At 41.6% G+C, this 13,043-nt stretch overlaps 1 protein-coding gene across 2 annotated transcripts; it reads right to left on the reverse strand.

Annotated features, from left to right (window-relative positions):
• Positions 1–1,877: 1,877 nt before the first annotated feature.
• On the reverse strand, positions 1,878–10,703 carry mRpL55 (mitochondrial ribosomal protein L55). Of its 2 annotated transcripts, none has more exons than XM_050171176.2 (3): positions 10,513–10,703; positions 5,648–5,819; positions 1,878–2,176 (listed from the first exon to the last, which is right to left on the reverse strand). In XM_050171176.2, the coding sequence occupies exons 1-3, from the start codon at positions 10,518–10,520 to the stop codon at positions 2,024–2,026; spliced, it is 333 nt and encodes a 110-aa protein (XP_050027133.1). In that variant the 5' UTR covers positions 10,521–10,703; the 3' UTR covers positions 1,878–2,023. The 2 variants fall into 2 exon arrangements, with proteins under 2 accessions (XP_050027133.1, XP_054922381.1); XM_055066406.1 differs by lacking the exon at positions 10,513–10,703 and adding an exon at positions 10,433–10,476.
• Positions 10,704–13,043: the final 2,340 nt, after the last annotated feature.

Consider the following 13,043-nt stretch of genomic DNA (forward strand, 5'->3'; position numbering starts at 1 on the left):
CACTATATATGAGCACCAGGAATGAGCATGCCTCGATGCAGGCTGGTAAGGATGAGAAGGGCCGTGAAAGTCAGGTGCGAGCTTGGCAAAGAAAGAGGAGGCGGCGTGTTGCTGTCCCGTACTCCGCTGTCAACACCCATGGGAAGCTTGCTTTACAAACGCTGTTACAACGGATGCAACCATCACCGAGTGTTCAGCTCAGAGATCTTCTTACGCGTGTCACCTGGCTCGAGCACAGTCACGCGAGAATCAGAGGCAAGAGCCAAATTACAAAGCTTGAATGACAATGCGACAACCATCACAGCATCACAAACACGAGCATATAGTCACAGGCCCAAATAAGTAGACAACTTGGTGCACTGAGTCGGCATAAGTTACTGTTAGGGTAATGTCATGTGCTATGCATGCATGTCATGAATTTATCTCATTCTTGTCGTGATATTCATGAAAATCATGTCATGGCTTGACATACAGACCATGGCATTTATGCCAATCATGTTGACATACATGGCACTACACGTAATTAATGTCACACATGCATGCCATGAGATGCATGTCCATAACATATCCAGTTAAAGAAATGTGTGTCGTTCAATTCATTACAGTCATCTCATTTGACATTCACGTCATATGAATGGCATGCTATTCATGTCATGACACGGCTGTCACTCATGTCAATTCCATTTTCTAACAAGTTGTATATCGGATATCTATGGCATGAATGAAATGACATATATCACATGAATGACATAAATAACATGAGGTGATCATCGTGGTCATTTGTTTTAACTGAATAGGTATCAGGATATGTGTGGCAAGACATAGCATCACATGCCATGACAGGCATGTGATGTCACAACATGCATGTCATATATATTAGGTCATGCATGTGCTTCCTTCATATCCTGATATATACTGAATTAAAGAAACAACCACGAAGGCATCATGTCGTTCATACCATTTATGTCATGGCATTGATATTATGACATGTCATTCACATTATGTATGCATGCATGTCATTCCGCCCCATGTCTATTCTGATATACGATCTAGTAGAAGAAACGAACATGACCGCATCACGACATAGGAGGCTGGATAGATATTTACACTGAAAACGCCTGAAGTTTGCAAAGAAGGCTTCGTGTTAAAATAAAACCAATTCTTATTTTATCATGTTTTTGCTGCAGTGTAGTGCTTATGTGTAACAGTTTTTAACAAATCACGGCCGTGTTAATGGTAACATCGATGCCGGCACAAATGCTTCTGGCATGATGCGGTCGATAACAATGTGATTTGTTTGCATTATTATTATATCAAATATATTCTAATATCAGTGCTTTGACTTATGCTAAAAGCATCTCCAATTGTCAGTCTATGCAACCTGCAAGAGGAAGACAGTGGCTTGAACAGTGTTTGAGGGTCCCTTTAATGTCACATATTTGTTTGCGAGCACTACTAGTCTGAATTCCACAGTACCTGCTCCCTATTACCACAGTTTATAGGCCTTTCATCCATTTTACCTACTCTTGTCTTCATGCTTGTTTGCATTAACCTGCATGCTACATGAAAAGGTAAGCATATAAGAGAGGTAATTCACCCCTTTGTTGTAAGCTTATAACTACAAGAAACTCGTATCACACACATTTCCAAATGTGCCGCAAAGCTGTGAACAAAGACACAAGTGGGAAGACTCATTAAAGCAAGAAAGTCTGGACAGCCATTAGTGGTGTGTTGTGAAGCAAAAATGTCATCCTTGGGCCCTACAGCCACAACATATGCATCAAAAGTGCGAGAGCAGTGAAGTGCTTACTGACAACAGCTCTTGGTAACCTTAGCTGCAAGTAATACACCTATGAAGATATTCAAGTGGCACACAATAATAAACATGACCATGTTTAATGCCATTCACAGTGACTCATAAAGGTTCTCTGGCACCAGGCCATAGTCTTCAGCATCATACATGACATCTCGCTCCAAACAGCTTGTTTTAAAAGATCACCTAAACCTAGCACAGACCAAAGAGCTATTTCTTTTTCTTCTTGATAAACTTGAGGTACCGCTGGCTGTCAAAGTTATCCTCCAACTCTTCTTGGATGACAACAACCTCTGGAGGTTTCCGCTTGACAAGTACAAGCTGCTGCTCCTCTGGTGTCAACTCTTCAAACTTCAACGGCAACTGTCCACAAGAGGAAAACAGGCAATAGCAGGATTCAAATACACAATGTTTGGGAAAGTTATCAGAGCTACATGATTCCTCATTGCTGGTACATAGATGGCAACACGCATGAAGTGCATTAACAAGTGAAGCCTATGCAAGTATAATCCGAAAGACAATATTGTAAAACACTGTTATAAGCAATGACTTTTTGGGTCAGGACGATAAATTTTAGCAACATAAAATCATGCAGAAAGAAGGAGAAATGGCAGAACTTGTTACAAGTTAACCAATCAACTACCTGTCACAAAGACATTATGACATATTTCATAGTTTGTTATATGTCCCATACCTCGAGGTGCATGAAAATAGTACACAACCCATAACACTATAACAGTAAATACCAACAATGGCAGGTGACAAAGCCAGCAAATGTTTAATATCTTGCTATATGCCTCATGCCTTAAAGGGAATGACAACTGATTTTTAAGGACCTAGTGTTTTATGGTGCAACGCAAAGCTCACCCTCGGCAGTGCTTACATCTGCAGCAGTTACTTTCAAAAGCACGTGGATATTTAGTAAGCAGAATTTTTCAATCTGATCTAAAAAAGTAAGAGTCCCTCCTCCAGCAACACTGAGAAGTGAGAGCGATGTTGATAGTCCGCCTCGCAAATTGTGAAAGCTGTCCATCGTTCTGCTTTCACAGAAGAGAGTGTAACTGTGGTTAGGGGCCTACATTTTGACCTTTTCAACCACTTTTGAAAATAAAAAGCTGATGCGATAAGTTCGCGCAGTTGTAAAGAAATTTCTTATATTTGTAGTGTGCTTTTCCGCAAGTAGACGCCAACGTCATGACTGGCTTGCCCCCGTTTTTTCATTGTTCTGTCGACAGACGAGCTAAGCCAACTCATCAAAAACAAAGGCAAAGGCAGTGCTTGCACATTGTAAGTAACGAAAAACTTACAATAAAAACTATACTGTATTCAAAACTAATAAAAAGACCATAAACCGCGTTCACTAGTAGAAGGTCACCTGTTGGACCTCTTATGCAGCTTCACGTTTTTGTTGCGTGAGGCACCAAAGGTCATTTTCCGCAACTTTTAGTGGTGAATTAAAAGTAGAAATCTACGTTTAATGAGAAAAACGTGGCTTGTTTTGGCCACTACGATAGGCAATCTTTCCATCTGCAGGGTTATCTCGATTCATGTTTTGACCGGTTGTCTGTCCCTTTAAGGTGCATGAGCACTGTACACATCCCATAATGCTATACTGCAGAAAGAAAAAGGCAAACAGTGCAGCCCATTCATGCAGTGTGACTAATGCTTACCAGCCACACACTAAATTTTAATTTGCAATGTCCGAAGGTATTATGCATTCAGTGCATTAAGTGTCGCAGCAACAGTAGTTTAGATGTCAGCTACAATCTGAAACAGGGTGCTCTAGAATGCAGACAGGCAAGGCTTCAAAACCAACTCAAATGAGTGAATAAAATAAATAACACAGAATTATGGCCTGCTGCTGTCGATCACAAGAGCGCTTTTTTTTTTTTTCATTCGTTACCCCCTTCGTTGCCATACCATTGCAAATTACTAGAATGAGCACAAGCATGCATAATAAAAATTCACGACTGCCTAGTAAATATCGTGGTATGTATTAAAATTTAGTACCCTCCTGGAACATTCTATCGGTATGTTCCTAGAATATAAATTCTGCATCAGGGACCATGTTCATCTGTGAAAAATATTGTCTTTGTGACATATACTACCACAATATAGAGATGATGCTAAAATTGTGGTATGGCGCAGCAGCACCTTATGTTCGATTTGCAATCTCACCTAGTAAGCTTATGATCAGGGTTCAGTGTTCTTGTTTCTTTCCCAAAAGTGACATACTTAGTGAGTTCTTCTTTCCATCAAAACATTTTTCTCACTGAATATGCTTCTCCAGATAAGCTTACACTAGTATTTATCAGAGCACATTTTTTTTTTTTTTGCTTATGAGTTTAGCATTTTCATATTTCAGTAAGTCTCTGGCTCACTGATTTTGTTGACACTGAAATGTGCTATTGACTGCATTTTTATCCAATACACCAAACAAAATTTTCTAGAAGTACTCTAACAAAGGCACAAAGCAATGAAAAGGCATAATGCAATAAAGTGAAGTAACTACACAAGATATAATCAAGAGTGAGTGAGTGCATTCCATATTCTAACACAAATAGAATGAGACTTGAGACCCTCTCATCCGCTTTTTGTTTTCGTCGCAGCAGAAGGCAAAACAGACACAAATAAAACTGCTTGGGCAGCAGGCTGACATGTGACCGACTTTGCCAGGCTCCTTGCATCAGAGAGCATAAAGGCCCACAGCTGCAAGCCGATTGCCATCCTAGCTCTCTCACAGAAAAAGGCTCTCTGGTAAATTTGCTTCCAGTGATCTTTTTCAGTTAAAACTAAATCATGGAAAGAGAATGCGGTGGACCATTTTTTTTTAATTATTCTGTGTTTTTCAGTTTAACCTGAAAATTCTAAACCCTGTTTATGAACAAGCTTTACAATTTAAAATAACATCAATAATTACTGGGATGGTATGTCCCAACTGGTTGTTTTGACAGATATTACTCTGAAGAAACCACTGTCCCTGCTAAATCCTTCAGGTGGCCAGGACTAGAAAACTCATTTGTATCCATAACCCCTGACAGAAATTAGAGCAGCATGTGGCAAAAGCACACTCCCACTGCTTATAGAAAGCATTATCAATGATAGAAACCACCTCCTAAATTTTGCATGACAATACATAGTAAATAGCACATCTTTAGTGGAAACAAGCTATTTGATATACTAAACTACACTCTTTAAATGAAATACAGTCAAACCTCATTATACCAAAGTCTCACCGAACACAAAAATATGTTCACCATATTCAGTACTCATTATAAACATATATTCGTTACGTGCCATATCAAAGAGAAACATTTTATATTTGCTATGTTATATTCGATGATTCGTTAAATCTATGTTCGTTATATCAAGGTTCGGCTGTAGTCTGCTTGTTTTGTGCTACTTCAGCACAACCTGCACCACTTATTCAAGATGGTTTTGACTTCTTGAGCCCTGTTCATCTGGTCTCCCTGACCACAGTGTCAAGAATGAAAAGTCTTACTACTTTAAGAACATGGCATGTCACATAAAGTTTGTGTGAATCTTTCAACGGAAACAGAAGGAGTCTGAACGGTCTTCACCAGGGGCTGCCCTTTACTGGGAATATGGTTCCGCACCCACAAGCCAGCATATGATACGATGCGACATATTGTGCTGTTGCACTTCTGTTCGCAACAGCCCGCTCACAAGATCACCAACAGGACAGCATCCAAAGATGTTTGGGTGCAAGATGATCTTCTAAAGCAGAGAAAATGCAGCATACAGTAGTTCACTGCATCCAATGTGAGTTGAGCAGGGCATGCTAAACTGAATGGCAAGGGTGGGTTGGTGTACCTTGATAAGGCTGCGGGGCTCGTGGTAGCGCACGGTGATAGTTGAACCATCTGGCTGCACGAGCACTGTCGGGTAGTGCCGCACATAAGTTGCCCGCTTCACACGGCTCACAAATGCTGTGTTGCTGGCTTCACGGACACCAACACGGACAGGCACGGTTGCCAACACCGTCCTGCACAGGTTCCACCCCCAGAAAACGAATTTGAGTGCATCATTAAAGCTGAAGCACTTCTTAACTGCCTAAGTAACACACAAGCAAATATGACATGACTGCCCTATATAGAAGGATACAAGTGCCCCATAGCCTGTATATACAATAATCACATGTGAACACACATGGGAACATCAGTTCTTTACACAGACCCTTTTCATTGCACTCCCATGGGTGCTTCTATGTTTGATCACGTGGTGATGATCCCATTATGTGCATCAGTCGGCCTCTGTTGCCCGGCAGCGCACAATACCAGTGCGACACAGCAAGCAGCTGTTTCAGCATTTGTTGCCAACAATGACTGCATGAACAGCACGAAGCTTTGGCGAAAGCTTCACAAGACATGTAAATGTTGCATATTCATCCTTCTGAGCTCATTTCACCTTGTCCAGATGCTACGAGCACTGCCATATGGTGCACATACTAGAATGCAGGGTCTGAAATCATTTTCCCCAAGACACAGTTGCACATACCATCAGCCACTGTATTAAATCAGGATTATTGGCACTCACAAATTGCTTTCTTCTTTATTTATTGTCAATTGCTTGTAAACCACACGTCAATTCTTTGGTTCAGTAACATATTTTGGTACAATGTCATTCCATTATTTATTTTCCACGTAATCCCCCATAAAGTGTCAAATGCACTACATTTCTTTATGCTGTACTCCAAGCTTAATACATACATGTTTGGAAGTTTTGTAGTAGCTTACAGAGAAAGTATAGTATAATTTGTCACTCATTTATGTTCTGGCTCGTGATGAAATGTTCAGCCTCAAATATTCTTAGGCAACGTGATACATAAACTACTTATTGGTCGACATACTCTCGAACAAGTGCACTCGCATCCAATATATGACTGTGAGTTTCAGTGAATGGGGCTAGATGTTAGCACAAACATGGAAACCAGAAAAATTTTATTTACAAGCATGAGCGAGTGTCGTACTAAATTTGAAGTACTACCTCGTCATCATATTTTCCCAAGGACTTTGCCTTTGATCAAAAATAACTGCCAAATTGATCCACTATGCCAAAACCTAGGTTTGAGTCAGATGACAATTCAAGATTTTATTCTGGAGTTACGGCGTGAAGAAACCAGGACGAAGAAATCCTGGGCAGACAGTAGCTACAGTAAAGCAGGGTTAGCAGAATGCAATTAAGACGTGGTACACCTTTCTTTAAATATGTCTCCATCGTGAACACAAAAAACTGCAAGTTGATCAGCTTTTAGTACAAAGATCCATGTGAGAATTTCCACAGTTGTAAACCCATTAATCAGGATGAGTCTTACTTCACCCTTTTCCTACCACACACAAAAAAAATTGTACCAAATTTAACGGAAATTTTTTTTTCACTCAGTTTGTCGAGCTTCTTTTCTGAATAAAATCGCACCATTTCTTCAATTCAATGGTGTTTCCTTATTTCAAAAATTGCGTAAAAATATAGTTTGAAGAAGGCTTCACTGCACGGCTTTACTGTCTTGCAAAAAACATTTTGCAGGGCTCCATATACCATGAAAAAAGAGAAAACGAAGAAAAAATAAACGTGCAAAACATGCACATGAATAACGCTCACTTTACCACAGCTGCTAAAGCAGTTAGTATGGTAGACTCACAGGCAGCCTCAAGGGCCTCCGGCCCATCCATGGAATCGTCATCATCAGACTCCTCAGATTAGAACACATCACTTTTTATTTCCATGCAAAACTCTACAGAGCTGTCATGTAATGAGGAATCTTTTCTTTTATGTGCGCTTTCATTGCCTAGTTTCGAGAAGGCAGCCATGCTTCATGCGGGGGTGCCAGAGGCAGCCATATAATGAAAGGCGAGGCACAAATGGCACAACATGGGCAACTGTGGTCATCTAGTGTCGGGAATCGTAACTAGATGCAATAGGACAAGTATAGTTGTAATAGGCTCACTGTGTGACAAATACTGATTTATGGCGACTATAGTCGTCATTGGTTACATTGGTACAAACTTTCATGACGGCTATACTCGTCAACGGGAGGTAAAGGGTTAAGTGTGTATGCGTACAACCCATTTCGATTTAGCACATTTTACAAATTGTGGGGTTTAGCATGTTAATAATGCACAGTGGGCTATGAAGGAGGTGGTTTCGACCATCTCGTGTACTTGAATGTGCACCTAAATTTAAGTACCGGAGCGTTTATGCATTACACCCTATTATAATGCACCTGCCGCAACCAGGAATTGAACAACCACGGAGGCAGGTTTCGAGGCCAAGAATGGCTAGGCACAGAGAGCAAGCACCATCTGTTTGTATTGAGCGAACACGCTAAAGAAAAGGGTGTAAGGGTCCATATGCCATTATTGGATAGGGGATTAATGGGCATATGTTTTTTCAGCAGCATGACAGTAGAATTCAGTTCAATAATTAGAAACAACACACTGTACTGTACAACACACTGTGCATGTTAATGTAAGTCATTGTTAGAAAAGACAGCTATATTAAAATTATAATAACATGCTGCTTTTCCAAAGCCTGTGGTGAATATTATACGAGAAAGCTAATGTCGCCAGTTAACCAGCAAGGCTTCACACACTAGCCCTGGCAAGAATTATCATCCAGCAGAGCACAGAACGCAATAACTAGTGCAAATGTCCATTCCTCTCAACCCGCACAGGGTAGCAAACCACGTGCTGTTTTAGCTTACTTCCCTACCTTCTTTTTTTATTTTATTCTCTCACTTTGCCGACACATGTAGCCAAGACAGACATATGTCAAGTGCTGCTAATGGTTTCACTGCCACACGGGACAGCTGATTCCACACTTTAAATTGCCAAATTATTATACACCATGGTCATTAATTCACTGATTCAGTGGGCATCATCCTATAGAAAAGGCACCACCAACAACACGGCTACTGACTATTGTGCACACAGAGAATGCGAAATGGCAAATTGTGTCAAAATTTAAGTTCCCGCATCTGCGGTCAATCTGGTGAGGGAGGCTGAAGGTACTCAGACACATGCATTCTGAATTCTCTCTGTGCAAACACAGCTCTGTCCTGTGCCCAGTAGCACAACTGCATCCATTCTTCATTTCCACTGCACGAGTTATGCTTCATCGCTTAAGAAATTCATCATCTGTTGGTTATTTGATGTAGTTATTCACAAGAGAGATATGGTACAATACATGTGCTGGAAAGGACCTCGTTTTACTAGCCCGATTCCCTTTTCCTACGATAACTAAGTGCTCCGACAAAAAAAGCATCACCATCAGAAATCACTGGTGCATCAGGTTTTGAAATAATTCAGGGTTCGTACAGGCTTCAGAGACAGAAATTCAAGGGTATTCAAGGGCTTTACAGGCCCTATCAAAGCTTTTCCAAAGGTGCAGAGCGGCATCCCATGTCACAATTTTTTTATTATAACAATGTTTTCAAAACAATGTAGATAGCTTTATTGCACTAACTATACAAAAACTATGCTTCCTGGCAGGGCGCAACGAAAGGGGCGTAAACACGGGAGGAGAACCAGCACTAAGCGTCAGTGCCTCTCGCTCTCGCCAACTGTGGGGTTTCCCAGTTCAGTGCGAGCCGTTGTGCAAAACAGAATGCATGTGTACTCATGCCAGCTTTAAATTTATGTGAGTGTGTTTGTGTGTATACACGGTATTACATTGTTTCTAGAATCTGAATGGAAAGTATGTCAGATCCATGCTGATCTGCCACCAAAAGTCGCTTACATATTTGAGCTCATACTGCATTACCCAAGAAATTCAAGGGTTTTAAAAGCAATAAAAAAGAGTTCCAGGACTTTCAAGGGCCTTGAAAACACACTTTCCAATTTCAAGGGTTTCATGAACCTGTGCGAACCCTGAAAATTCCAGAGCATGCACCCCAAACTAACTCGTGGAACTTGAGAAACTTAAGGCCTGTTTTACATGCCATACAGCTTAAGAAACAAGAGTCAGCGTGGCAATTAACTCAATTCCACCCGTCTTCCAATAAATGTAGAAGTGATAGAATTTTTCTAAATACAGGTAACATGTCGCATATTCTTAATGGGGCACGCTATGCAGTACTTAAGCAAGCGAAGCGAGATAGCACTGCTTTCTGTTTGGTTGCTCAGAGCATAACTTGACGGCGCTCAACATTTCGTGATCAATTAACACATGCAACATGCTAATTCAAATTACACGCGCATCTGCATTTATGTCATAATCAAGCACTAGTACAGCCACTGTCATCGTACAGAACAGAAGAGCCTAAACAAGTGCACATACTTAAAGAGAAGGAAACAAGAAAAGTAACGGGCAACTGATATAAAAATCTCGCTATCTTCACGAACAACTCAAGCTCAAAACGTGTGCTAGATACCGGACTGTATTTATGTCAGTGACGTTATCTAGCTACCAAAGTTCAGCTAATCGTGCAACGTGATCCGCGATGGAGTTTCTGCAAGCAGCGCAAATACTCATGCGTTGACATTGGCGACTGCCTCCCCCACTTGTGTGCCTGCACAAGGCGACATGCACCTTCTTGCGGTAAGAACATCGCATTTGCTGTTTCGGCAGTGTAATATACGGGTGATCAAAAGTAAGGCGCACATAGTCACACCTTTCCCAGCCAGAACCATCTCAAGCGGTAGCAGACACACGGGAAAAGCAGCCCTCTGCCGCTATCTTACCGCAGCATGGTTCGCAATGAAGAGAACACGAATGCGGCGGAGATGCAGTCTTTAACACTTCAAGGTGAGTAGCGCAGGCAGGTACAATGGAAATCACATACACGTGACCGCTCGTCCTTACTAGAGCCCGTAGAAACTCATTCACACCGTACCATTATCGTACCACGCACAGTCCACATGCCGTACCAATGGCCGTACACAAACGAAGGACGAAAACGCAGCCGGAAGTAGTGATGGCTGCATATTCCGCTTGAGTCGATGACGATGGTGGTGATAAAGTAGGCAAAACCAGAATCGAAACTGCGCTACCGTAACGCAACGGCAGAACGTTGCAATCCCGGAGGTTGTGCTGATAACCTCGGAGATACTTTGCACATAAATAGATTTAATGCATCCATTTCATTATCTTCATTTCATTGCCACGTACGATAAAAGTGTGATTTGACATCAGAGATTTTTTTTTTTCCTCCATGCTTGGCCTGAAAGAAAGAAAAACTTGGAAGGCGCTCAAGAGGAAACTTTAGCTCGGGCCCAACTCCGACGCGGCCTATTCGAATACAAGTAAAACGCAAAAACATTTTTCTGAGATAACCACCGGACCGATTTTAATGAAATTTGTTGCATTTGAGAGAGAAAGTTAAATTCTAGTGACTGTTGGAAGCGGAATTTCAATTTAGGGCCTGAATCTTTTTAACAATTTTCGGAAATTCGAAAGTTTCAAAAAATACAAGCATGAAGTTTACAAATCAATAGCTTTGAATCGAGAACAGATATCGTGGTTCTGTAAACGGCATCCATTAGATCATTCAAAACAGACAAATTTTATGTCGATTTATAGCTTACGTGAATTCGTTACGTTGTGTACAAGCGCCCTGCAAAAGCTGTATTTTCATATTACCAAATTTTTTGAGGTTCATGTGTAAAATATCAATTTTGTCCGCTTTAGATGTACTATTAGATGCAGTTCCCAGAATTGTGATATAATTTTTCATTGCTGAGTTAGAGTTGTAAACTTGATAGTTTCATTTTCTGAAAATTTCCGATTTTTACCCATTTTTAATAAAAACTTGACCTAAATCAAAAATTTGAAACCTGCAGTCACTAGATTTTAAGTTCTTCTTTTAAAGGGCCCCTCACTAGGTCTGGCCATTTTGAGCTGACAAGCGCAGAGCATACATTGCGCGATAACAATCGTGTCTGCAAAGTATTGACTCGCTACGCGCCGCGGAAAGATCTGAAATTTCAAACCGAACGCCGTTTCCCTCTTCACTCGCGGCCGCCGCGCTCCAAGCCGGGCGGTGACGTAGTCGTGCCCCTGCGCCTACGTAATAGTGTCCACAGTGCGATGTCGCTCGTGGTGACACGTGACTTCGAGAATTATTCAAGGCATCTGTTATCTGTGCGATCTGTTGCTTGAATCGTCAATTCAAGCAATATACCAACGGAATGTCTGCGTGTCTTGTTTTACTTTACACGGAAGCAAAAGAAGTGTACTTCCACTTCATCTGCTTGTTCCCACGGTCGTGCGGGTACGTGCGCAGGTACCGAAAATATGCCATTTTCTACCGTGTTCCAGCGCGTGATCACGCTATGCGATCCGCTTGTTCTGCTTGAGTATTCGTGTAGCACTGAATTGTACCGCTAGTCATGTTTTCTTGTGCACAGCGCGCGAAATCGTGCGCTGCGCGAACGAGACAACAGCTCGCGCGCGGCGCCATCGGCGAAAGTGCATAGCACAAAAAGAAAAAAAAAAAGCGAGGAGCAAAAAAAGATGATGAAGGCGGGGCTTGTGACGTATGCGTCACGCGATTCTCGAGGTCCAGTATGGGAGAACGCAGGGAAGGAATTTCGTTTGCGTAGGCTAAATTGGGGCAAGTGGATAAGAGCATCTTGTTTGGCAGTGGAGCCCGCCTGCTGAAATCATGGGTTCGCGGCACTGAAATATTTCTATCTCGGCTGTTAATGAGCCGACTTTAAAAAATTTTGCGGCAGAACGCTCCCTAAAAGACACGTAACAACTTCCAGTCTATAACCAAAATTTTCTATGGGGCCTGGTGAGGGGCCCTTTAAATGCAACAAACCTCAACAAATTTGGTGCAATGGTTGCCGAGAAAAACGAATTCTCCTTTTAAGTGTGTTTGGATAGGAGCACCTGAGCTAAAGCTTCCTCTTAAGCTTCACCTTTAAGAGTGGAACACGATAGCATTCAAAGATCCCCGACTGCTTCTCAAGCTTCCGGCAGCTGCAGCTTATGCATAACTGTGATGTTTACTACGAACGCTGGCGGCGAACGCTATGCGCGAAGGCGAGCTTTCCGGCGAGCTTTTGATATGTTTCGCGCTTTTAGTGTTTCAGTCTGAGAAGATTTAACATACAAGGCACGTGGTGTCGGTGTTTTGTCTCATGAGTTTGTATGTGGGCTGTCATTCTCAAAATTCTGAGGAATAACATTGTAAACAATGTAATACAAGGTATGAGCAACTTTAGTGATAAAACTTTAGTGACATACAGAATATTTTTCGCTCACTGGA

This window comes from Dermacentor andersoni, chromosome 6 (assembly GCF_023375885.2).
Source record: "Dermacentor andersoni chromosome 6, qqDerAnde1_hic_scaffold, whole genome shotgun sequence".
In the NCBI taxonomy this organism is placed as follows: Eukaryota; Metazoa; Arthropoda; class Arachnida; order Ixodida; family Ixodidae; genus Dermacentor; species Dermacentor andersoni.